Source organism: Syngnathus typhle, linkage group LG3, assembly GCF_033458585.1.
Source record: "Syngnathus typhle isolate RoL2023-S1 ecotype Sweden linkage group LG3, RoL_Styp_1.0, whole genome shotgun sequence".
Classification (NCBI taxonomy): Eukaryota; Metazoa; Chordata; class Actinopteri; order Syngnathiformes; family Syngnathidae; genus Syngnathus; species Syngnathus typhle.
Genome location: NC_083740.1, coordinates 18,048,205 through 18,072,401, shown reverse-complemented (window position 1 = coordinate 18,072,401; position 24,197 = coordinate 18,048,205). Strand labels below are relative to the sequence as shown.

General features: G+C 42.6%; 1 protein-coding gene across 1 annotated transcript in view; it reads left to right on the top strand.

Moving 5' to 3' along the window:
• Window positions 1-1,752: 1,752 nt before the first annotated feature.
• The window catches only part of LOC133151242 (multidrug and toxin extrusion protein 1-like), a 259,852-nt gene continuing 237,407 nt past the window's right edge, over window positions 1,753-24,197 (top strand). Inside the window, exons 1-2 of the mRNA XM_061274104.1 lie at window positions 1,753-1,995; window positions 2,133-2,234. Of these exons, the coding sequence (XP_061130088.1) occupies window positions 1,849-1,995; window positions 2,133-2,234 (249 nt within the window). The 5' untranslated portion in view covers window positions 1,753-1,848. The remainder of the gene's footprint in view (window positions 1,996-2,132; window positions 2,235-24,197) is intronic.

The window sequence follows — 24,197 nt, the reverse complement described above, 5'->3', positions numbered from 1 at the left end:
TTCAGATACCCCTCACCGTGTTGGCGTTTTGATTACTTTATTTGGATGTATGCTTTCACCGATTCTTCAAGATGCTATATTTGGTCAGTATGTTTGCCGTTTGATGTGATCTCATAAGCTAAACATCTTTCATTAATCTGACCTGCAGGCACTGAAGTGATGGAGACTGTTATTCATAATAACAGTGTCGTATTTTATGAGAATCACTGATAGCAGTTTATTAGTGTTTTTTTTAATTTTTTTTTTGTTTTCAAAACACTTGTTTGGAATATCCATGCTTTACTACCTACTAAAGGCCAAAATCTTTTATGCAATGACCTTTACAGGTCGCTTATATTACTTCACACAAACACTACGTCCATCTGCTCCTGGTTCGGCCCTCCGGTCCAAATTTAGAACCCAGTTCGGCCCGCGAGTCAAAAACTTTGCCCACCCCTGCCTTAGCTCATCCAAAAATAGTGGTTGCATGGCAAGGTTAGTTGAAAATTAATCAAACGTGCGACTGCAGAATGTTTAACACTGAAAATGAAAAAAAGATCAAATGCAATTGAAAATGTTACCTTAAATTATAAACAAACAAGCAAATACACACACTTCACTTGTAAATCACATCGTGAAGTTTGCAGACGACACAACGGTAGTGGGCCTCATCAGTGAAAACGACGACCTGGACTACAGAGAGGAGGTGGAGCAGTTGGTGGGCAGGTGCAGAGACAATGGCCTGCACTGAATGTGGAGAAGACGAAGGAGATCATCGTCGACTTCAGGAAGAACCAGCCTCACCACGCTCCAGTGATCATCAACAGCTCAGCTGTGGAGGTGGTCAGCAGCACTAAATTCCTGGGGGTCCACATCACAGACGAACTCACCTGGACTGGGAACACCACGACACTGGTCAAGAGGGCACAGAAGCGCTTGTACTTCCTGCGGAGGATGAGGAGAGCCCACCTGCCCCCACCCATCATGAGGACGTTCTACCGAAGCACCATAGAGAGCATTCTGACAAGCTGTCTCTCGGTGTGGTGTGGGGGTTGCAGCGCCTCCGATTGGAAGAACGTAAGGAGAGTGGTGAGGACAGCAGAGAGGATCATCGGGGCTCCTCTTCCCTCCATTCAGGACTTGTCATCCCCGCGCTGCGTGTCCTGAGCCCGAAATATTATCAGTGACCCATCACACCCCCACCAAGGACTGTTCTCCCTGCTACCCTCTGGGAAGAGGTTTCGCAGCATCCGCTGCTGGTCCACCAGGTTCTGCAACAGTTTTTTCCTTACTGTCGATTTTGTAAATACTGTTTTTGTTTCCTGCACTGTGTACATACTTTATCACTGCTGCGCTTTATACTTATCTTATTTCATGTTTATATAGAAATGTCACTTTTTATTCAGCCGAAATATCATTTCATTGTTGAGAGCCGTATGCAACGAAATTTCGTTTTGTGTGCACCAAGTGTTTATAAAATGACAATAAAGTCTGTCTAAGTCTGAGTCTAAATGGTGTCCTCCTCATTACTCTGTCTGGAAGCTGGGCAGCCAAGACACAAGCTATATAATGAAGATATATTTTTGGGAAATAAATTTAGACAATTTAATGTAAGTTGAAAATGCAGGTCAGTGCTTCTGAGTGTGTTTAGGGCAGCAGAGAAAACCTTGTAGGCTGTGACTGCACAACTACTGGTTTTAATTCTTATGGGATTATGCTGTCCTCCAAGTTAACGCCCTTTCCCTCACCCTCCCTTCCACTGGTTCAGTCACAGCAAGATCAAGTAACTTGCATCACTGGCGCACAAATGCACAGAAGATTAACTTCAAATGAGCCTTAATATCTCCTTCTCTGCCCACTATAAGCATCATGGTTGAGCCTTCCGAAGAGGCTAGGCAAGATTCAGAGGCGAATGGAGCCTCTTCTCGCGGCATGTGGTTGGGACGCATTAGAGGAATCATCCCGTCCAGTTACCGCACCGAAGTGATTCTCCTTTTGAAGCTGGCAGGACCTGTGGTAAGATCCCAAGATGAAATGACTGACAAAGCTTCATTTGGCTCAAATTGTGTAATTGTATATGTATGTGTGTGTATATTTGATCAATCTTAATACTGGTGATAACCCATTTACCACTTTGTTTGTAACTACTCCAGGTCCTTTCCCAGATGATGATCTTCATGATCAGTATCATCAGCATGGTGTTTTGCGGTCATCTAGGGAAAACACAATTGGCAGCTGTATCACTGGCAATTGCGGTGAGGACATTTGCCCCATTGTTATTTCCAATAGTACATTGACACATTTAACTTGCCTGACAAATGTTACTTTCAGAAAAAAAATCAATGCATTTTTTTTTATTGCTGTTGTGTTTTTTTACCTTAAAGTGCTCTGTAATTTGTCACGCAAATCAACGTTGGGAGGGGGACTGGTCAAAGCAATAATTTTGCTCATTTTGATTGAGCATGTGCAGCATGACTCAAGTGTGTCAGTTTGTGGGACTTTTGAAATGTTTGCTAGGGTTTTCAAACTGTGAAGTGGCTTGTTTAAAGCTGGAAAACATTGGGTAAATAGACTGTTGGCCATAATTATAGTTCTCAAAATGAATTACTTTTATCACTTTTAACCTAAGGCACAGAGTTCATCATGCATCAGGCATAGATGAAATGACGTCATAACATTTGCTTGCCACTGTAAAATAAGACATTGTATTCCAAATTTATGAGCAACGGCGTATTAAATGTTGATAACATTTTCTTGCCGCTGTAAAACAAGATCATTGTATTCCAAATCTATGAGCAACAGCGTATTAAATGTTCATAAAATGATCTTAGAATGATGTAATTGGCAAGATAATGTATATATTTACCCAACAAGTCAAAGACAAATTGACCAAGCAAATTTGTCTGCAATAGCCACATGATCTAAAATAATGAATTATCAGACAAAATTTAGATTTTGTTGGAAAGACAAGATTGACTCAACAGTGAGATGTGTTTGTTTCTGTGTGTATTTTGCACGTTCTTCCGAAGTGGTTCTTTACTACCCAGATGTTCTGTGAGCCAGCCTCAAGGGTTCAGGGGAGGTCAAAGAACAAACGCAGTCTGTTTTGTCCACACCACTTGTATGATTTGTGACAATAAGAAAACAACACTCCCATCCTTTTGACGTATCTAAATTGTTTTAAAACATAGTAGCAAAAAAAAGGTAGCTGACTGATACAAAAATATGTGAGGGTGGTAATTTCCAAAGTGAAGCAGAGCATTCCTGAACTTATTGCTGAAAGGCAACAGCAAAAGTTACATTATTATGTTTTTTGGTTTTTTTTGTTGTAGAATGCCAGTTGAGGAGAAGCAGCTGTGGTTGAATTCCAAGTTGTGACAGGGCTTTGACATTCTGAATTTGGATTTGCCACCTCTAGTTTTAGTCAACAAAAACTGGTGACATTTTGAGTCAGAGATACTATGAAAAATCATATTTAACGAGCTGAAATAGATGGTAAAACTTTGCTTCTCTGACTTAATTGTTGGGTAAATAGTGATCTCACCAGCGAGAGTTATAGACAAACTGTTCAATAACAAATTAATGTGTTTGTTTTATTACAATATTTGTACAGCGTGTATAACATATACAGTATACACAGACATAATATACTATAAAAAAATATTTATTTCATAACCTCTGTTTTCAAATGAGCAGGATAAGTGCTATGCATTTATCGATGAGTAAAACTGATTGAAACGACCATGGAGTAATATCAAAATAAATACATTTTAAATCAACCCCAAAGGCTTCTGTATGAAACTCAGTGCCAAAGACAAAAACAAAGGACATTCTCACTATAATTATTATTAGTTTTGGTTAGTTTGGGGAAATGTAAAGAGTAAGTTGTTAATTTTTTGTTTTTATAAAAGCATTTTCATTTTTATTTTATTCCGTTAACAACACTCCCATCCTTTTGACGTATCTAAATTGTTTTCAAAAATAGTAGCAAAAAAAAAGTAGCTAACTGATACAAAAATATGTGAGGGTGGTGAGGTAAATTTTGGATTCTATGCGTCACTGTATGTCACCTTAAATGGCGACCTTGCAGCAGTGAGAAGACCCTAAGCTATTTTTGCGGTACAGAGACGATCTAGTTTCAGCAATGTGTAGGTACTTAGAATATGGAAGGGCCATTCGTCCGTGACCAGGAAGACCTTTGTCCATGCACTTTTAAGGGCATCGGAAGTAACCAGTAGAGTGAGACTCGGACCGCAGCTGTTGTCTTACGAGGTACAAATGATGGGGGAGAACAGATAGAGAGGGGAAACAGCGCGAAGGACAAGGGAAGAGAGCGCGAAGAGCGAGGGGCGCGCAAGGCGCAATGGGCAAGAGCAAGAAGAGCGAGGGCTTTTTGGGGGCGAACATCTGTGCTGTCGAGAGCTGAAACATCTTGGCTTTTGGGGCCACTCAAACTTTTGGAGAGACATCACTTTGACATCGGTTGAATAAAATCTTTTCCCAATCAGCCGTGTGTCACCGAAGTGCTTCCTTACCCGGACCAGCCATCGTCCACTGAGTGTTTTTTTGGAGACCAGCGAAACAACAAAGACCATTCACCACATTTTTGGCGTCACGAACAGGATTCGTGTTCCCCCGGGGAATTCCTGCCCGCTTCCTGAGCGAGAATCCAGCGGTCGACCAGCGGCTGTCATTAAGGTGAGATGCTTCGCCCACAGTTGCCGCGATATGCTCGATTCTTGGACAGGTGGGGGGTTGGCCCCTTGAGGGGGGCAGTTACAACCGAATCTGATGTGGCCATGAGCTGTCCCGGGAGTAAGTTGTCTCTCCCAGTCAAAAGTTGTCATAATTCGACTTTCGAGGGGGGAGTGGCCCCAAATAGAAGCAGCAAAGGAAAAATAAAATAAAAAATAGAAAAATAAATAAAAAATAAGAAATAAAAAGTGAACAGTAACTTAAAACTTAATGGGGAATGTGCACAGTGGAGTGAGTGACATGTCTGGTGAGAATGATGAATGATGAAAAAGAAAAAAGCCCGAAGTAGTGTGGCTCGTGACGGGACAGGTTGTCAGGGACATCGCTGTTGACCGTCACAATAAAAGAATGGTAGAAAGTCCCATAAAACGTGGACTTTAGTTTGGTGACAGATCCGATGGAGGATAGAAATTTTAGCTGTGTGAATGAGGCGAAAACACAGATACGATTGAACACTGTTGCGACAGGAAACGACCCGCCCCAGATGTAGTTCCTGGAAAAGCCGAGACACTGCAGTCGCACTCAGTGGCCGTACGGGCCAAGTGCGCACCTGTGGAGAGTTTCGGTGGCCGGGTTAGTCTCCGTCAAAAGTCCAACAAAAAAGGGAGGCTTGCGCTGACCGCGTTTGGCAAATAGGAAAAGTGCGCAGCCTTGGCATCCGTAACTGTGAGCATGAATGTGGAAGTGACCCGGTCAGACCCTTTTTTAAGGGTGCCGAAGTGGTCCGGTCAGACCCAGTTATGGGTGCCGAGATCCGGTCAGATTTTAAGGGTACCGAGGAAAATAAAGCGCGCGTAAGCCACGTCGTTTGGACACTGATCGAATTAGAGGTGTGTGTGGGTTACAAGGCTCCTCGATTTAAACGCTGGTGCAAGAAAATGGCAGAGTAAACTCGGTGGGCTGTCATTTTTGAATACAGAGGTAGCTGGTGCGTTATCGCGGCAACGGTCCGATCCCGATTTGTCGAGGCGCACTGTAATAGCATGCACGTCTGTCAAAGTTTGATAAATTTGAGCCGGCGACAAAACCGCTATTGGACGAAGGTTTTGTGCGGCTGCTGTGTGAAAATGGAAAACGTGGAAAAGAGGCCTCTGGGGGGTTTAGTAGTGATATAACAAGTAATTTGTGTGCACACTTAAGTTAAATTCTGCAGAATAAAGGGGAGATATACAGCGCTATTAGGAACGAAACGACACAAAAGTTAAGTAAGACGTGCGTATTTGTCAGTGCATCTGCTCTGATGACAGTTAAAACGACCAAACTGCTCAGCAGCAGTTGGGAAGAAGCAAAATGTGGACTGGATTCGAATCCCGTTGTATGTCTTCTGTGTCCGTGTGTAATCTTTGTGAACTCTGTCAGCTAAATGTTGTCTGTTTGAGCTTGCGCGCGATGGGACACTTGAAGTGTATGTGGGGGCCCCGTAAGTAAGTGTGTATGTGCGTGCGTGCGTGTCCGGGAGTGAGTGTGTGTGCGTGCGTGCTCGTGAGTGCGTGCGTGCGTGTGTGTGGTTATGCTCATGAGCGCGCATGGGTGTGAGCGTGTGCTTGTAGAAGCAGCAAAAGGAACGGATAAGGATGGTGTGCTCTCGTTGCTTTGGGCGCGTGCCCACCTGCGCTGCACGCGCGGGGAGAGGGATCCGGCCCCCTGGGCGGCAGGGTGGCCAACCTGTACCTGCCCACTGTGTTTCAGGCTGGCCCCTCCCCGCGCGGGTGACGTCGGGGCGGTGCGAATGGCTGGAGTTGTGCCCATTTTAGGGGCCTGCGTGGCCAGCAGCGAAAGGAACTATGACAAAATGATGGAAGACGGAATGCTGAAGGAGCAAAAGAATGCATGACCAACTGGAGAAATAGGAGCATGCGTGTGTTAACCAATACGACACCAATATAGATGTATCTAAAGAAAAACATGCTGGGACGACAGCAAGCGGTGGCAGAAGAGTGTGGCCCCCTCATAAATAATGGGGGACCCCTCTAAGGCCAGCTGACGCTCCTTTTAGCATTCTGAGAGGAATAGGAAATTGGATCTGACGAAAAGCTCAACTTAGTAATTTAAATTGCTGAAAGGATGACAAAATTGAAAACAAATTATTGATACTCGTTTCTTTGGGGCTCTCCTCAATACTTCAGATTTTCGGTTACATAAAAAACCTGAGACGGCGGATACATCCGTTGTCTCCAGGAGGACATAGAGACACAGCATGAATTTAGGATTAATGTTTAACAGCCGTCTAACAGGTGGAGTAGGAGCATGCGAGAGCTAACCACTACAACACAAATATAGGTGAATTGAGTGTCTAAAGAAAACTCAACCGGTCAACACTAATTTATGAGAGCAAGAGCGGTATCAAGTCCTCACTTGCACAGCAGCAGCTGGAATTAAAGGAATTCTCTGGATTTAGACATAGGACTGAATTGTATGCATGGAGAGCCTGCTCGTAAATTGCGTTGGCCCGACAAGGCTGACCATTGCCCACTGTAACAAGACGCACAGGTCAGAAGCAGCAAGTTCAAAATAGAGGAGGAGATGCCAACGAGGAGAGATTGGATTCGGTAGTAATTTGTTGGTTCTTTTAATACTCTTGTAAAAGTATGCTCGGTACAAATAAATTAGCGATAGGAGCATTTTAGAAGTCCAAAAGCAAGAAACTCAAATGAAAATCACATTCTAGATTCGAGTAATGGAGCCTAACTGGAGCATGGGAAAAGTGAACAGCTGAGAAATGGCCTTCGATGTAGTGGCGGAGAATTAAAAATTCAAGATAGTCCAGTAATATCGGTAAGTGAGCATAACACCACTAATACTGAGGTCAAACCAGAGAGGATGCAATGTTTGGAACATGACTTAATTATGAATAATGTACATTCTGTACGCAAAATTGGGAAACCTTATCTGAAATTGAAGGCTCAAATCAGCAAAGGTGAAAAGATGATAGAGAGGATTGCATAAAATCAAAGGCAGGAAAACAAACAATAGAATGTAGCCTGAAATTAGGATGAGCTTCTGGAAATCACAGTATAATTGAGAGAAATCACAGTTAAGACTTGAAATTTTAAGTTTGGGGTAATCTGCCACTTTAAAATTGTTCAAATAAGGTCCATCACAATACAGCCGAGAACTCATGAAGGAAAGGCGACGTTTTTCTCAAGTATATTAAATTGTTGTTAATAGGAGAATTGGAAGTTTGATTAACAAAAGGTACTAGGTAATTAATGGCTAATTGGAAGACGATATTTAAGTTTGGTGTCCCAGTCTGTCTTTTCCAGTATCCAGCAGTGACCCTGAAACTCGATCCCGAGACTCCACCGACAGCTGAGAACAACAAGAAAACGGTGCATGGCTCTGAGGCACCTTTGACCTTTTGCAAGAGTTAAGAAGGACTATATTTGTGCTTGGGGGGAGCACAACGCTCCGGAGGAAAACGACATCCTCTGAGGCGAGAGTGAAGAAACTTACAAGATGTGAATGGACTCAGTTGAAAATGGACTCATCCGAGAGTGAGGAATGAGTTGGCTCTGAGGCTACAACTAAAGACAACAACTTGACAATGAGGTGCGGCGAAAGACCCATGAGACATGAAATGTGCAACAAGCGAACTGGACTCCTTGCTGGGGCGTAATCAATACTTGGTGGGGCTTGGGTCAAAGTGAATGGAAGCTTGCTTGGGCACTGAACTTGACACAACTGAGGAGTCTTGATAAAAGATAAATAAATAAATCAGGAACAAAAGGTGTAGTGTTACAGAAAAAGTAAAAGCATCATAATCAGAGGATAAATTTGGATAAAACAGATAGGCTAAATTGTATGAAATAAGAGTAGGATCACATTTAGTCCATCCAGCTTAACAATTAGACATAGAGTCATTGACAAATTGGAGATGAAAATAGGACATTAGCACCCAATAGGATGCAGTCAAGAGGTGGCTAGATTGTACAATGGACCTGATTATTATTAATTAATAAAATTAGAAGTTAATTACACCTCACGGGGAATTCTGGTGTCAGAAAGTCAGATAAGTTCAAGGAATAACAGCCATGGAAACTTTTGACAGTTAAGAATAATGCGGCATAAGAGTCACACAAAATGACAGTTAACGAGATGACAAACGTGATAGGACTCAAATAACAAATGCATTGACAACACCATAGGGGAGTAGACTGTCGGAGGGACCCTTTCGAGTATCCAGCGATTCGATCAGAATGATTGATTAGGATAAAATTATTTAAGGACCATCTGAGGCTGCTTCTTTTCCCATGCTCACCCTTGGACAGGCTCAGTAGTAGAAATAACTAAATTTTTTAGGAATTTAATTGACAGTTTTACGGTAAAAGTGAGGTACGATTGTATGAAATATTTAATCGAGAAGAACATCCAGAAATGAAGTGTTACCTTCAATATTCACTGATTGCCTACTCACTTACACATACTAAATTTGTTTGGTGTGGAATGAGAGCTGAGCGATGAAGGCGACTGAATTGGCACTTGTGTGGTTAAGAATGTGTATGTGTGTCTGGGACAGGGTGAAAGGCCAAAGTATTCTGGAGTTGGGGTGAAAGGGTCACAGTTGAGGGTAGGATTCCTCTCACATGAGACTGGAACACCCAGGTTTGATGAGTGATGAGTTATAACCTTAACCAACAGCTGATGGTTAATCAGAGGCACCATGAACAACAAAATAGTTCATGGAGAAGGCCCATTTCAGCAACACGAATGGACAAGACAGGACTAATATCAAACACTAGGACAATGGACGATATGACATGACAGACTTGGACTCATGGGACGACTGACTATGTGGATGACAACCAAACATTTGAAACTTAAGCTTGCTTGTGGCAAGTGCAAGCTTTGCTTTGTTTCTGTGCGTCACTTGACTTATTGCAGCATCAACCACCAGCCAAGGAGCAGATTGCTGGCTGTTTTATAACTTGTAATAATTTTGCAGGTTGGCGATTGCAGTCTTGGAGAGTTTATATTGAATTCACGTGAAAATGTTAACCCTAACCTTTTTGATTTTTGTGATGATTGAGGATTTTCAGGACAGAATCCCCGGGCGCCATGATTCGTTGTGTGTCTATGTTTATTTTGATACTCGACGCCTGTGTACTTTTTGTGTGCACAAGGGTCCGCTGTCAGCAGGGCTGTATGCTCACTGGCAGGTGTGCGAGGATTGTTGTTTTGTTGCCGAGTGTGGGGTGAACTGAATTTTCAGGAACTTGGGGATGACGGTTCTGGATGAGTGAAAGGTTCGACAAACTGGCTGCAGGACGTATGATGATGCGGTAGGACGTTTTGCCGGTTCCTTTTTGAATGCCTGATGACACATTGAGTGAATGTGTCAGAGGGGGGAGTTACATTTAAATGAGTAAGTAGATATAAAAGCTATTTGTGACATTCAATGTTTTTTCGGATTCAATTATTTTTGAGGCTTTAACAGGACGTGCCAGAATTCAACAGGCAATGATGGAAGGAGCAGAAGAAGCATCTCGAAAGGAAAGGAGTTAATGGGAGACAACAATCTGCAATGGATGCAAAGCGTGGTAACAATCTAGCGACAGTAACGGTTAAAGTGTCAACGGAAAAGCACGAATGATGACAAATCATACAGCTAATAGGGATTAGACTGCAGCGCAATAGACAAATGTTTGGAAGGTAACTAAATAAAATAGGAAACTGGACCAGAAACAAGGAATAGGGAAAATTTCTTAACAAATGAATGCATTAAAGCTGCTATTAAAGGGAAAGTATTTAAGAACACATTTTAAGAGGGTTAATTTGCATAACAAATGTTAAAAAGAGTTGAATAGTTAAATCATTTTGGGAAGATTACAGGTCCATTCAAAAGGGCGACTGATTTGAACAGTAAGGTGACTTGAAGGGGAGACAAAGATAATGTACATAAACAAATTGGGTGAACAAAACTGATGGAACTGATACTGTAGCGTCTTGAGGAAACGCGTAGCTAAACCACCAGCAAAGAACCCAGGAGACTGTACTAGCTTGTAATTTTCTTTACTGAGCGGTGAAAACTGCAACAGACGTTACATAGTGTCAGCGAATGGCTGGTGAGAACATGAAAATAAAGTGCGCTCATCCAATAAAGTTAACAAAATAATAGCAAAATATCAGCGTAAACATTAAGATTAAAACGACACACGACTTACGGCATTGCCTCGTTAATGACTCACAGCAGATGGCAACAGATGTAAGTCTGACCGCATTCCACAACATGGCTACTTCATAACATCCTGTAGACGGCTCAGCGAAACCGGAAGTAGCGCTTCACGACAACATTTTTACAACATTGTAACCATATGAAATTATTTATACAGCCTTAAAGGCAACACACTCCCTGCCTGGCCCGTAGGGGGCACTATAAGCTTAACTAAGCCTTGAAAGAATCAGTCCTTGGGGAGGAGGAGGATGATTTCCGTCACTGGTCGCATAAATGTCTTAATGTTGCCTTGGTCACTGACTTCAACTTCGACCCTTCTTACACAATTGTCCTTTCCATGGAATGTTGCAGTGACCCGGGCCATAGGCCAGCTGTTGCGTGTGACCTGCTTGTCTTTGAGCAAAACAAGGTCACCGACTTGCAGATTTCTTCTAGATTGAGTCCATTTCTGTCTCTTTTGTAGTAAGGGCAGGTACTCCCTCCTCCAACGCGTCCAAAACTGGTTGGCAAGAGCCTGAACTTGCCTCCATTGCTTAGTGTACAAGTCCTTCTCCAAGAATTCTCCAGGAGGTGGTAGAAGGCACGATCTCTGTGTGAGGAGCATTGACGGAGACAGAATGAATGGATTGTCTGGATCCGAAGAAACTGGGAGAAGTGGCCTTGCATTTATGATGGCTGTAACTTCCGCCATGAGAGTGCACAACACTTCGTGAGTTAGTTCAACCTTGTTTTGAAGCAGCATGGAGTCCAGAATTCTTCGAGCCACACCAATCATGCGCTCCCAGGCGCCTCCCATGTGGGAGGCATGAGGTGGATTGAATTCCCAGATGCACCCTTGGTCACATAGATACTGTTGCACCGTACTGTCCATTCCTAGCTCCTTGGATGCCCCAATGAAGTTTGTACCTCGATCAGATAAAAGACTTTTGGCGGGACCCCTCAGAGCAAAGAAGCGTCTCAGGGCGTTTACACAGCTGGATGTGTCCAGGGATTCGATCACCTCAATATGTACAGCTCTCGAACTCATGCAGCTAAACATGATGGCCCAGCGCTTGTTTTGGGCTTGTCCACCTCTAGTACGCCTGGTAGTTATTGTCCATGGCCCGAAAACATCAAGGCCCACATAAGTAAAAGGAGGACACATTTTCAGGCGTTCAGACGGCAGATCTGCCATGCGTTGTTCTTCCTGTTTTCCACGTAGTTTGCGGCAAATAATGCATTTGTGGATCACAGAGTTGACAAGTCTTTTGCCACCTATAAGCCAAAGCCCAGCAGCCCTTATTGCGCCTTCTGTCAGGTGGCGACCCTGGTGTTTTACTTGCTCATGGTGGTGACGAGTGAGCAGGAGAGAAATGTGAGAGTCCTTGGGAATGATTATTGGGTTCTTTTCAAAGTTCTCAAAATCAGAGTGCTTGATTCGGCCTCCGACAACTATAAGGCCATCATCCAGGATTGGGCTGAGTTTTTGTAGAGGGCTTTGTGTGGGAATTGGTTTTCCAGCTTGAAGAGCCAACAGTTCTTTTCCAAACGTTGCTCGTTGTGTCTCCTTGAGAATGATGTGTTTAGCGCGAGTCATTTCGTCCAGTGTTTGAGGTAAGTGACATTTGTGCCATCCTTTGCATTTTCTGTTTGGATTACTGCCATTGAATGATTTTGCGATGTGAATGAGGAAAGCTATCGCTCTGACCAATGACTTGAAGGTAGAGAAGCGTTGGAAGCCTTTACATGTGAGTACTTGAAGGTTAGTCGCCAGTGTTTTAACTTGTAGCCTTAATTCGCAATCTTTTTCTGGATCAATTAACTCAAACTTCCCACTTGCTTGGTTTGTTTCTGCAGATGAACGATAGATGAAGGATGGTCCGGTGAACCATATTGTTTTTGCCAGTTGAGATGGTGTGAGTGATCGTGAAGCATGATCTGCAGGGTTTTCCTCTGTGCGCACATAATGCCACTGTTCTGGTTTGGAGGACTGACGAATACGCTGCACTCTGTTGTGGACATATGTGGAGAATCTTTTTGACTCGTTGCAGATGTAGCCGAGAACTACTTTACTGTCTGTGTAAAAATGAACTCCATCCAGCTGTTGGTCTAACTCCTCCTGAATTAGATCGGCCATCTCGACTGCCAAGACGGCGGCGCACAGTTCAAGCCTTGGTATAGTGGGTTCTGATTGAGGAGCAAGTCTTGCCTTGCCCATAATGAATCCTACCTCAACCTTGTCATCTTGTTGGACTGCTTTCAGGTAGGCTACAGCACCGATTGCTTTGGTTGAAGCATCTGAAAATAAATACAGTTCGTTGCGTTCTGCTTGCCTGAGAGAAGTTGATGTGTAGGTTCTTGGGACGTGAAGCTCTTTAAGATCTTTTAGGGAATCTCTCCAACTTTCCCATTTGTTTTGCTTGTTCTCCGGAAGAGGTGCATCCCATTCTGAACACTCTGATGATAGTTCACGGAGTAGCGCTCTTCCTTGGATAGTGACAGGTGCCAACAGACCCAGAGGGTCAAAGATGCTGTTAACAGAGGACAAAACACCTCGGCGAGTGAATGGTTTAATTGCAGTGGCCACTGAGAAGGTGAAAGTGTCTGTCATTATTTCCCAAATGAGACCTAGGCTTCGTTGTGACTGAGTTTCTTCACCTTCCAGATCTAGGCCTTTAATGATTGTTGCACAATCGTCAGGACAAAAGGCTTCTGTGACTGCTCGAGAATTAGAGACAAACTTGTGCAGACGAAGATTGGACTCAGCAAGAGCGGCTTTTGTTCTTTGGAGCAAGTCAATTGCTTCGGCTGGAGAAGGCACAGAGATCAAGCCATCGTCAACGTAAAAATGCCTTTCCACAAACTCGACTGTGTCGGTGCCATAGTCCTTTGCCCCTTCCTGGATGGCTTTGCGCAATCCATAAACGGCTACTGCAGGTGATGGCGAGTTTCCAAATACATGGACCTTCATTCGATATTCGATGACCTCCTTATTTACATCATTGTCCTTATGCCGCAGAAAACGGAGATAGTTCCGGTGGTCATCACGCACCAGGAAACAATGAAACATTTGCTGTATGTCTGCCATAATGGCAACTGCCTCTTTCCGAAATCGTAGGAGGACCCCAAGCAAACTGTTGTTCAAATCAGGCCCGGAGAGAAGGACGCTGTTGAGGGAGACGCCGGAATACTGGGCACTGCAATCAAAAACAACTCTGATCTTATTGGGCTTTTGTGGGTGATAAACCCCGAAAGTTGGAAGATACCAGCACTCTTCACCTTGTTTCAGTGGAGGAGCCACTTCAGCATGACCATTGGAGAAAATGCCTTGCATGAACTCGACGTATTGCTCTTGCATTTGAGGTTTTCTCTGTAAGTTTCTTTTGAGAGACAAAAACCGACTGACTGCAAGCTCCCTGTTGTTTGGCATCTGTTGGCGAGGTTCTTTGAAGGGAAGGGGTGCTACCCAATTATTCTTGTCATCTCTATACATTCCTTTGTCCATAATCTCCAAGAAGAGAATGTCCTCGATAGATGGAGCTGGTTTGTTGTCGTTTTCTGTGCGATTGAATACTGTTTTTCCGAGAGTTTGTTCAGGTGCCTTATCCTGTCTTTTAGTGCGTGGCATTGCTGTGAGTTGCAGAAAGTTGTCACAGAGTCCGAAAACTGTTGGACGGCCATTTTCGAGAATCGTCGTCTTGAACGTGTTGACCGTGTGTTTATGAACCTTGCCCCGCCCGGCACACCTCTCCAACTACGACCCACCCTAAATCTAGCCGTTGGGCAAACGGAGAATGATGAGGCCCATTGAGTTGCTCTCTAACCTTGTGTGCACGTAAGATGTCTCGACCTAGCAACAGGAGAATTTCAGCCTGAGGATCTAACTCAGGAATGCATTTGGCTATGAGACGAAGATGAGGCTGGTGCAGCACAGCGCTTGGAGTTGGGATTTCACTCCTATTGTTGGGAATGTCTGGACATTCAATAAGAGGAGGTAGTGGGATGATGACTGATTCATCAAGCGACTCGATCAGGAAACCTTCAGCCATCTTGCCCTGTGTTTCAACAAGGCCGGAGCATGTTCTTAAGTTGTAGCAGAAAGGCTTAGTTTTAATATTAAAAAGTTCAAAGAACTCAGGCCTAGCTAAGGAACGATTGCTCTGGTCGTCCAGGATTACGTAAGCTTTAACTGCACTGTCTTTTTCACCCTTTGGATACACCCTGGCGAGACATATTTTCGAACATGAGCGACCCCATTGACCTTGGGCACACACCTCGGTACAGCTTGATGTTACATCGACATTGTCGGGTTGTTTTTCTCCCTCCCCGCCGTCCTCTTGAGCAGGTGAAGGAGCCTTGTTTTGAGGTGGAGGACCTGGATGCATGACGGTGTCGTGGCGTGTGCTGTCACATTCAGTGCACTTTACTGTAGATTTACAGTCCTTAGCGAGATGAGTGTCTGAAGAGCAGCATTTAAAACATATTCCTCTCTCTTTGAGGAAGGCCTTTCTTTCCTCCAATGGTTTGTACCTGAATGTCCTGCATTTCTTTAGTGGATGTGGCTTACTGTGCAGTGGGCAGTTGTTGTTTATGTCGTTGTTTGTAGTTGTAATGTTTGTTTTGTGCACAGCGATAGGTCTGGGTGAGTTAAAGCTCTTAGGGTTGGATCTTTCTTGTTTAATGTACGTTTGACTATTTTGTTGGGTGAAACTTGGGTCATTGCGTTTCTTTGCCTCTTTGCAGATAAAAGCACAAAAGTAATGAAAGGGTGGGAAACAACCATTATGATCTTCTTTGTAGTTAGAACCGTGAGTCATCCACCTATCTTGGAGTGGGTACGGGAGCTTGTCGACTATTGGACCTATTCCTCGTGAAGTGTCCAGATACGACAAACCAGGAAGATAGCCGTCTTCCTTGGCTCCTTGAATCTCTTGGAGGAGATCCCCTAGTTCGCGCAGTTTGACGTTGTCCTTTGTTGTTAATCTTGGAAAGCTATCCAATCGCTGAAAGAGTGACTTTTCGATCATTTCGGGGGCTGCATAACACTCACAAAGCCTCTCCCATGCTCTCTTTAGGGCTGCACTGGGGTTGTTGACGTGTACTGAGCGTATGCGCTTCACCTGACTACTAGATTCCTTTCCCAGCCATTTGGTCATGAGATCTAACTCTTGAGTCGGTGTCAGGTGGACTTCAGCTATAGCACCACTGAATGAAGAGTACCATGCTCTGAAGTTCTCTGGCCTATCGTCATATTGATAGAGGCCAGATGTGATCAGGTCTCGACGTGCCATATATTGGGCAAACGGCTCAGCTGGGTGAGGTAAGCTCGCTGCATTATTGTAATGAGGCATGAATGGGGATGCGTGTGGACTAAGAGAGTTCTTTGCTTGTTCTACTTTTGGTTTTGTCCCAAGTTTGGTTTGAATTGGCAAAGCTGTCTTCTTGAACGTGGACTTTGGCCTAATGCTGACAGGTGGTGGCTCAAAAGCATCTTCCTCAGATGGATCCCATGTTACTAATGAGTTATCTGAGGCCTTGTGTTGCGTTGGTGTAGCTGATACTTGTACGATTGGAGGTCGAATTTTGCTTTGTGATTGCACATAGTAATTTGTTCTTTCTCTTTTTACACTGTCCAATAAAGAATTTCTGCTCTCATGTTCATCTTGTATTGCCTCTGCATTTTCTAGCACTTCAGCCTCTGCTTCTGCAGCATGAGCTTCTCTTTGCCATGCTAACACTTCTAGCGCTGTGTCAATTTTCATTTTTTGTAGTTCACTTTCAGCCTTTTCCACTTTTAGCTCTGCTTCTTTATTTGCAAACGACGCTCTCACCTTTGCTGCTTCTGCTTTAGCTCGGGCACGAGCAGCGCTTCCTACGGATGAGCATGTGCTGCCGGTTTGACTTGTCGCAGATTTATTTCTTGCTGCCATTTTGACCACGATGACACATCAGATGCTGCCTTTTCACTGTAGCGTCTTGAGGAAATGCGTAGCTAAACCACCAGCAAAGAACCCAGGAGACTGTACTAGCTTGTAATTTTCTTTACTGAGCGGTGAAAACTGCAACAGAGGTTACATAGTGTCAGCGACAATGGCTGGTGAGAACATGACATTGAGTGAATTTCAATTGAACATGAATGATGTGAACATGAAAATAAAGTGCGCACATCCAATAAAGTTAACAAAATAATAGCAAAATATCAGCGTAAACATTAAGATTAAAACGACACACGACTTACGGCATTGCCTCGTTAATGAATCACAGCAGATGGCAACAGATGTAAGTCTGACCGCATTCCACAACATGGCTACTTCATAACATCCTGTAGACGGCTCAGCGAAACCGGAAGTAGCGCGGCGAAACCGGAAGTAGCGCTTCACGACAATATTTTTCAATTTAAACTATGAATTATCTATTATTACAAGATCGAAAGGATTACTTAATTTATTAAAACATTTTTACAACATTGTAACCATATAAAATTATTTATACAGCCTTAAAGGCAACACACCGTAAGTTCCGGACTATAAGCCGCGCCTTTTTTCCAAAATTTTGAACCCTGCGGTTTATAGTCAGGTGCGGCTTATATAAGGATTTTTCTTCGTGATTTTTGTGATGACTTGATCACTTTTATACACTGCGGTATCTTGAAGAAAAAAACAACAACAAAAATACTATTTTGAAACACTACTATGGCTGCTGCTTATTCTGGCTGTGTTGCTTGTGACTATTATGAGCTTTAGTAGGAATGCACGCTAGGTGACCTGCGTCCAAGGGCTCTAAACCCTTCGTCACAGGCAATGTTTAGAAAGACATGTTAAAGTATGTTATTAAAACTTTAAAAATGCTTTCTGTGAACGGTCTTTCTTTGTAAAAAAAGCGTGTGTGCACGTGCGGCTTATAGTCCGGTGCGGCTTATATAAGAAAAAAACTTAAATATCCCCCAATTTTAGCTGGTGCGGCTTATAGTCCGGTGCGGTTTATAGTTGAGTCCATTATTTCTTAAAGCCTCTGTTCTTATCAGCAATCTTCCTCGTTCTGTCTTTTGAATCCATGGCCCGTCACTCACACACCTGTTTGTTTACAACTCGCCTGTGCTGTGTCGCTTGCTATGATGCAATTTTGCTCCATTCTGAAATTCGGTATTTTTAATATACCGTAGTTTTCGGACTATAAGTCGCTCCGGAGTATAAGTCGCACCAGCCCTAAAATGCCCAAAAATGTAAAAAAAAAACATATATAAGTCGCTCCGGAGTACAAGTCGCATTTTGGGGGGCAATTTATTCGACAAAATCCAACACCAAGAACAGACATGAACGAGCAACAACAGGCTAAATGATACGGTATGCTAACGTGACAAACACAAACAAGGAGCTGAGAACGGGCCTGACGTAACATTCAGTTATTTAAAAAAAACTATTAATAACACGTTTATAAAACCATCTGTGTCACTCCAATTCATTAAATCCATCGATCGTCCTTTGTCAACAATGCCGTGTGCCGCGCCGCAGTTCAAATTATTCCACAGGCCCATACAACGATATATAAACTATATTTTAAGTAACTATCACATAAACAACAATATTATCAAACCATTTGTGTCACTCCAAATCATTAAATCCATCGATCAAATGTCTCGTCCTTTATGTCATCCTGGTGACAGAAGACATGTCCAGAGGATATGGCGCTTTAAAGTGTTAATTACTTTATTTGATTTTTTCTCTCTATTTTTCATGTTTTGAATATGTTCAAGATAAAGATATCAAAGCATGTGAAGTAATCAACTATACTAAAAATGTGAAGTGGTCAACTATACTTGTAAGTAAGTGATGTGTTAATGAAATAATAATAATAATTAATAAAAATTTGTGAAAAAAAACACATGTCGCTCCTGAGTATAAGTCGCCCCCCCCCCCCCTCCCAAACTCTGAAAATAAACGCGATTTATAGTCCGAAAATTACGGTATTTACAACGACATACATTTTCTACAGCATAAGAATGTTTGTGTCATGATTACCATCTAAAAACCATATTTAAAAAAAACAAACACATTTTTCCATTTTCACACATTTTTGCAAGAGCTCCAGGGAGCCGCAAGGTGTGTGCTAAAGAGCCGCACGCGTCTCCGGAGCCGCAGGTTGCCGAACCCTGGGCTAACCAGTCGACCAATGTGCTACCCAATTTGAAGTCATTTAGCTCATTTTCACTGCTTTTTTGCTAACGTTTTAGGTGGTATTGTTCCTTTTTTTTTTTTTATTTAAAGTTATAGAACAGGGGTTGAAAATTGGGAAATTTGAAAATCGTGTCTTTTAAGATGCGTGGACATAAGCGTTGGCGTTCATCATGCCAGCATTGAGTTCTACGAGGCCAGTGTGTCTTATTTAAGACACTAGCTGCCAGTGAACATGCAAATCTTTCCCACTGAGGTGTTTTGGATGCTGTTTTATCTGCAGATTTCTTACCTATTTAGCAAACAATGTTTGCACTTTAATTTCCATGTTGAAACGAACTTTTTAATGGAATTGTTTGTATCCTACGGTTTTGGGTTGTTTGCCAAAAGGTTTGTTTGTTTGCACAAAGTCGTACTGCTTTGGCAGCCGCTGCTTGTTGCACAAAAATATGTTTCAGTATAATATTTTGTAAATCTATCCTCCAAATTGTAAAACTATTGTAAATGTATCCTCTTAGAATATTTTGAGGACATATATGATCTGATTGGTTGTGATCCCTGATTAGTGCCCCTCGTACCCAGCCGACCCATCAGTGCAGGGGGAGTGGCTTCATCAGTGATTGGTTTCAGATGTGCCACCAGGTGCACTGATTGAACCTCCTATTTAGAAAGGACTCTGTGCATTCAGGCTGGCTGTTTGTGTCGTGTGAGTTATGTTGCAGAGTCAATTTGTCTCCATAATTGCTTGGGTGTGTTTGTGCTGGTGCCCTTACTTTGTGTCAGGGTCCATAAACTTCTTAACACAATAAAGCATTCCAATCTAATGATGGCAAAATGAAGCTTAAGCCATGAACCATTTCAGAAAAATGAATGAAGAAGTTGTGATTCATGTCTTGAGACTTCGTATGCTCATTAGGGACACCTACTATTTCTAGCAATTGTGTGGAAATCTTTGATAGCCAAAAAAGGAACAGGCTAACCGCGGCTGTACCGCAGGGATTGCTTTTATGGCAGACAGTCGTTCCCTATGCTCATCTAGAATAGAAATGCTTCTCTTTGCTCTTGTCTGTAAAGAGCCACACAGGCAACTCTGTCACAGGCCACTCCATTTTAACAATGGAAATTTTACCAGCCTTTTTGTCTTCTTTTTGAAGCGTTTACAATGTCCTAAGTTCTTTTAGTCTTAACGTTATTGGCGAAATTTTATGACAGTTTTGTTCCTTCATTTTAGCTTTTTCTGATGTAATTCATCTAGATAGAAATTTAGAAAAAAATAAAGACATCATAAAAACACGTCCCAAACTCGCATGAGTGGGGAATTCAGTTGGATTCTGTCAGAATGTGAATTATGCTGGGGTGAAAATATGAATATTTTGCTGTGGGAATATGGAAACTATGTCCCTAGGTAAATCGAATGACCTTATCAACGATATAGATCATCATCATTGAATGATTATTATATACATTGTTTATCGCAGGCGTGACGTGGGCAAATCGAAACTCTCATCTCCCTGGTTCCACTGTTTTATATGTATTTGGCGCTAGCCATGATGTTCAGTTGAAATAAACTACAGTAACGTCAACCCTGGTGTGATCATTGACGCACTCGAGAGCAAACTATTACATGGTGTCAGGAATAAGATGAGCCTTCTCTCCGGCGAGATTTTGTCTTTTCTTTACCGTGCACGTGTAGTGCTTGTTTATTACGTTCCGTTTTGTTCGCGTTGGCTACCATAACGCCAACAAGCTGCTCTTCTTCCCTGTAATGGCGGAGGTATTTTGCAGGCCTGACCCCCTCATTTTCAACAAGAACATCACCGAAAATTGGCGTGTTTTTGAAAGGAAATATGATGTCTTTATTGCCGCGGCACAGCCAAGACCAAGCTTACATCCTCCTCAACATCGCTGAAACAGTGGCCATCGAGCGGGAGCGTTCTTTTGTCTATGCCCCAAAGGTGTGGGTTTCTGACAGTGAAGAATGGTTCAGGATTGTCACTAACGCTGAGTCCAGAGAGGATCCGGTGTGTCTTAAAATAAAGTTTGTTGAAATCGGCAACCCACAAAATAACAGGATGATGACAAACACAGGTTTCAGAAGAAACCAGAAGCAAGATGAGACAATCGAATAGTTTATTAGAAATTTGAGGATCAAACTCATTGAAAGGAAAGGAAAGTTGATACAGGGGCAAAATGCAATCTGATACCACTGAAGAATCACAGAAGAGTGACAAATGGATGACAACTAATCAAGCAAGGGAAAACAGTCAACCTCATCTTTTGTGGAGGCACCAGACATCAAATGTAGCCTTGGTGTCCACCAGGTCACCATGGAAAGCAACACTGACTTCAGCTTACAAGTACTAGCTCAGTACAAGGACCTTCTCAGCAATGAGCAGGGAGAACTTCCTGTCACGTACTCCATGAAGCTGGATCCCAATGTGTAGCCTGTGGTCCGCCCTGCCCGCCGCGTCCCTATTGCAATGTGCGAGAGAGTAAGGGGCGAACATGAGCTCATGCAGTGCATTGACGTCATAATACCAGTCACAGTGCCAACCGACTGGGTCTCATCCATGGTAGCGACACACAAGGACAAGAACAAAATCAGGCTGTGTCAATTCTGAAAGTGCTGAGAAAGATGAGGGATTTGTCACTATGGACATAAACGACAAACACGTTGAAATGAAAGTAGACACGGGTGCAAAATGCAATGTGATATCACTAAAGACTCACAGAAGCGCCGTCTTCAACACGGTGTTGAAGATGCTCCACCACCCAATGCGCAGCGTGGAAGAAGTTGCAGCACAGATGTTGAGAGCAACAGTATTCTCTGTTTTTGGATGCCAAGAATTCTTTCTGGCAGATAATAATGATAATGATGATAACTATAAAATGCAATTCCTGGAGAAATTGCATGTGAAGGCAAAGAAGTTAAATAAATACTTGGGGAATGCTGCAGAATGATGTGTAAAGTTGGAACGGGTTGAATCGGTTGAAAAATGTAGAAACTAGAAGTGAAATATGAAATTTTGTAAGATTTTGCGCAAATTTTATATGTTGAAACGTGAGATATTTGAATTTGGCAATTTTGGGAATGTCCTCAGTATGATTTGAATGTGCTGAATGATGTGAATTTCAAACTGGAAGGATGTAAATGAGTTAGAATGGGTTGAATCGGTTGAAAAATATAGAAATGAGAAGTGAAAGGGAATTTTGCAAGATTTTGCGCAAATTGTAAACGTGAAAACGTAATTTTTTTTAATTTGGCAAGTTTGGGAATGTCCCCAATGTGATTTGAATGTGTTGAATGATGATTTGAATTGTCAGGTCTAAGTACCATAAGACATTATTTTATATACTGAAAGAAGAGGAGAAGACAACCAGTATTCCTTTTCCTCGCGAGAAGAATTGCGTGGAAGGCCCAGAACATAGGCATCACAAAGCGGAATAGTTTTGCAAAAACAGACCCCAGGCCACGCCCATATTGGACTGGGGCCCTTTGAAAGCCTTGGATTGACCCCCCTACTTGCGTTTCGTAATAATCGACAAATCGATACAAATCGGGGTGTGTGGTTTTTATTATCTCAATCTAAAATGCAAAATGAGGATACTTTTCCCGTATTCAAAGCCGACAGGTGTGTTTTGATCTGTTTGAAGACTAACTGAAATGGTCTCTATGAGATCTGCACACGTTTAAATAGTACGCAGGATTAAAGGTCTTATTTATAACATCTTCAAAATTCCCCTTGATGGGGAGATGGCGCAGCATCGGCGCGTAAGCGTCACCGACGGTCTGGTGTTGAACAATATCTGTATAAACAAATAGTAAATATAAACCGGCTTTTTTATCAGCTGGATGTTGTCCATCGACGCCTTCCGGTTTGAGCTGGAGCCAATGTTCCGGATTCATTCCAACAATACGCTAGGGGGCTCTTGAACATAACTTTTGAACTTTCTTCGCCTGCAAACAAATATCTCCGTATATGCTGGTCAAACTGAATGCCAATCTTTTTCGTACTGGCTTTAGTTAATAGAGTTTGAATTTCAGAGGCTAACTATTCATGATTGTTGTAAACCCCTCCTCGAATTTTAGGCGTGTGTTGAACCTCGGAATAACCTTGTAAAGTCTCATCTCGTGAGATAAGGGGTTTTGGCTGTTTGAGATAAAAATTCCGGACACCTTCCCGATTTTTTTAGCATATGCCTAATTTCAGAATCACCTTGTAAAGATTCATCTTTACTAAAAGGTTTCGACTGTTTGAGGTAGAAATCCCGTATTTTCTCAGGAACGTCAAAAACTGAGTTGATGTATGAAATCTCACATAAGCCGACCTCCCATGATCCTTTTAAATCTATGTTTACGCTAATTCCACTTTAAATTCTGAAAGCGTGTTGTCAGGAAAGATGTGCATGCTAGCATTTGAGGCTAATGTTACGTAGAATTTTTTCTGTACATCACCCATCTTGAGATTTTAACAGAATGACCATCCTATCAGTTTTTAAATGTCTTTAACGCTATTTGCAGGCACCCAGCTGTCAAATTTGGTTGGCCAGCCAACCCAGTGGACGAGTAACTCCTTCTTGCCTGGCACAGTGCGTGATTTAAGAATTTTCTGTATCCGGAAAATCTTATTTTTTTTTATTTTTACTTTTTGTAATTCTGCTTCATAAAAAGTGCCTTCTATGAGCACACCGTCCAAGTCTGATATATTATGGACAGGCGGGACACGGTGGAGTCGTTGTGTTATCCTGAATATGTCGTCCGTGAAACTCTGCAAATAACCTTTCTCAAAGATCCCCCTTAGTTTGGAAAGGCGGACTGTGTTGCCTGGAGCGAACCGGAACTTGATTCCCCGTCGGAAGGGGTTTTTGTCATACAGGTTGGTGAAAACAACGTTGCGATTTTCCTCGTTTACAGCATTGGGTCTCATTCTAATACTGGTATGAAAACTATCATTGTAGCTGGTAATAAAATCCTGAATTACATCTACGTATCGTTGTGTGTTCTTTGCTGTAAAATAACGCCACATTCGTGATTACAGTGTTTTGTTAATGCGTTCAACCGTCTGCGCTTTTGTATCGGAAGACGTCGCGAAATGTAAAATATTATGCTGTCTCAATAATTCCTGGAAATGTTTGTTAAA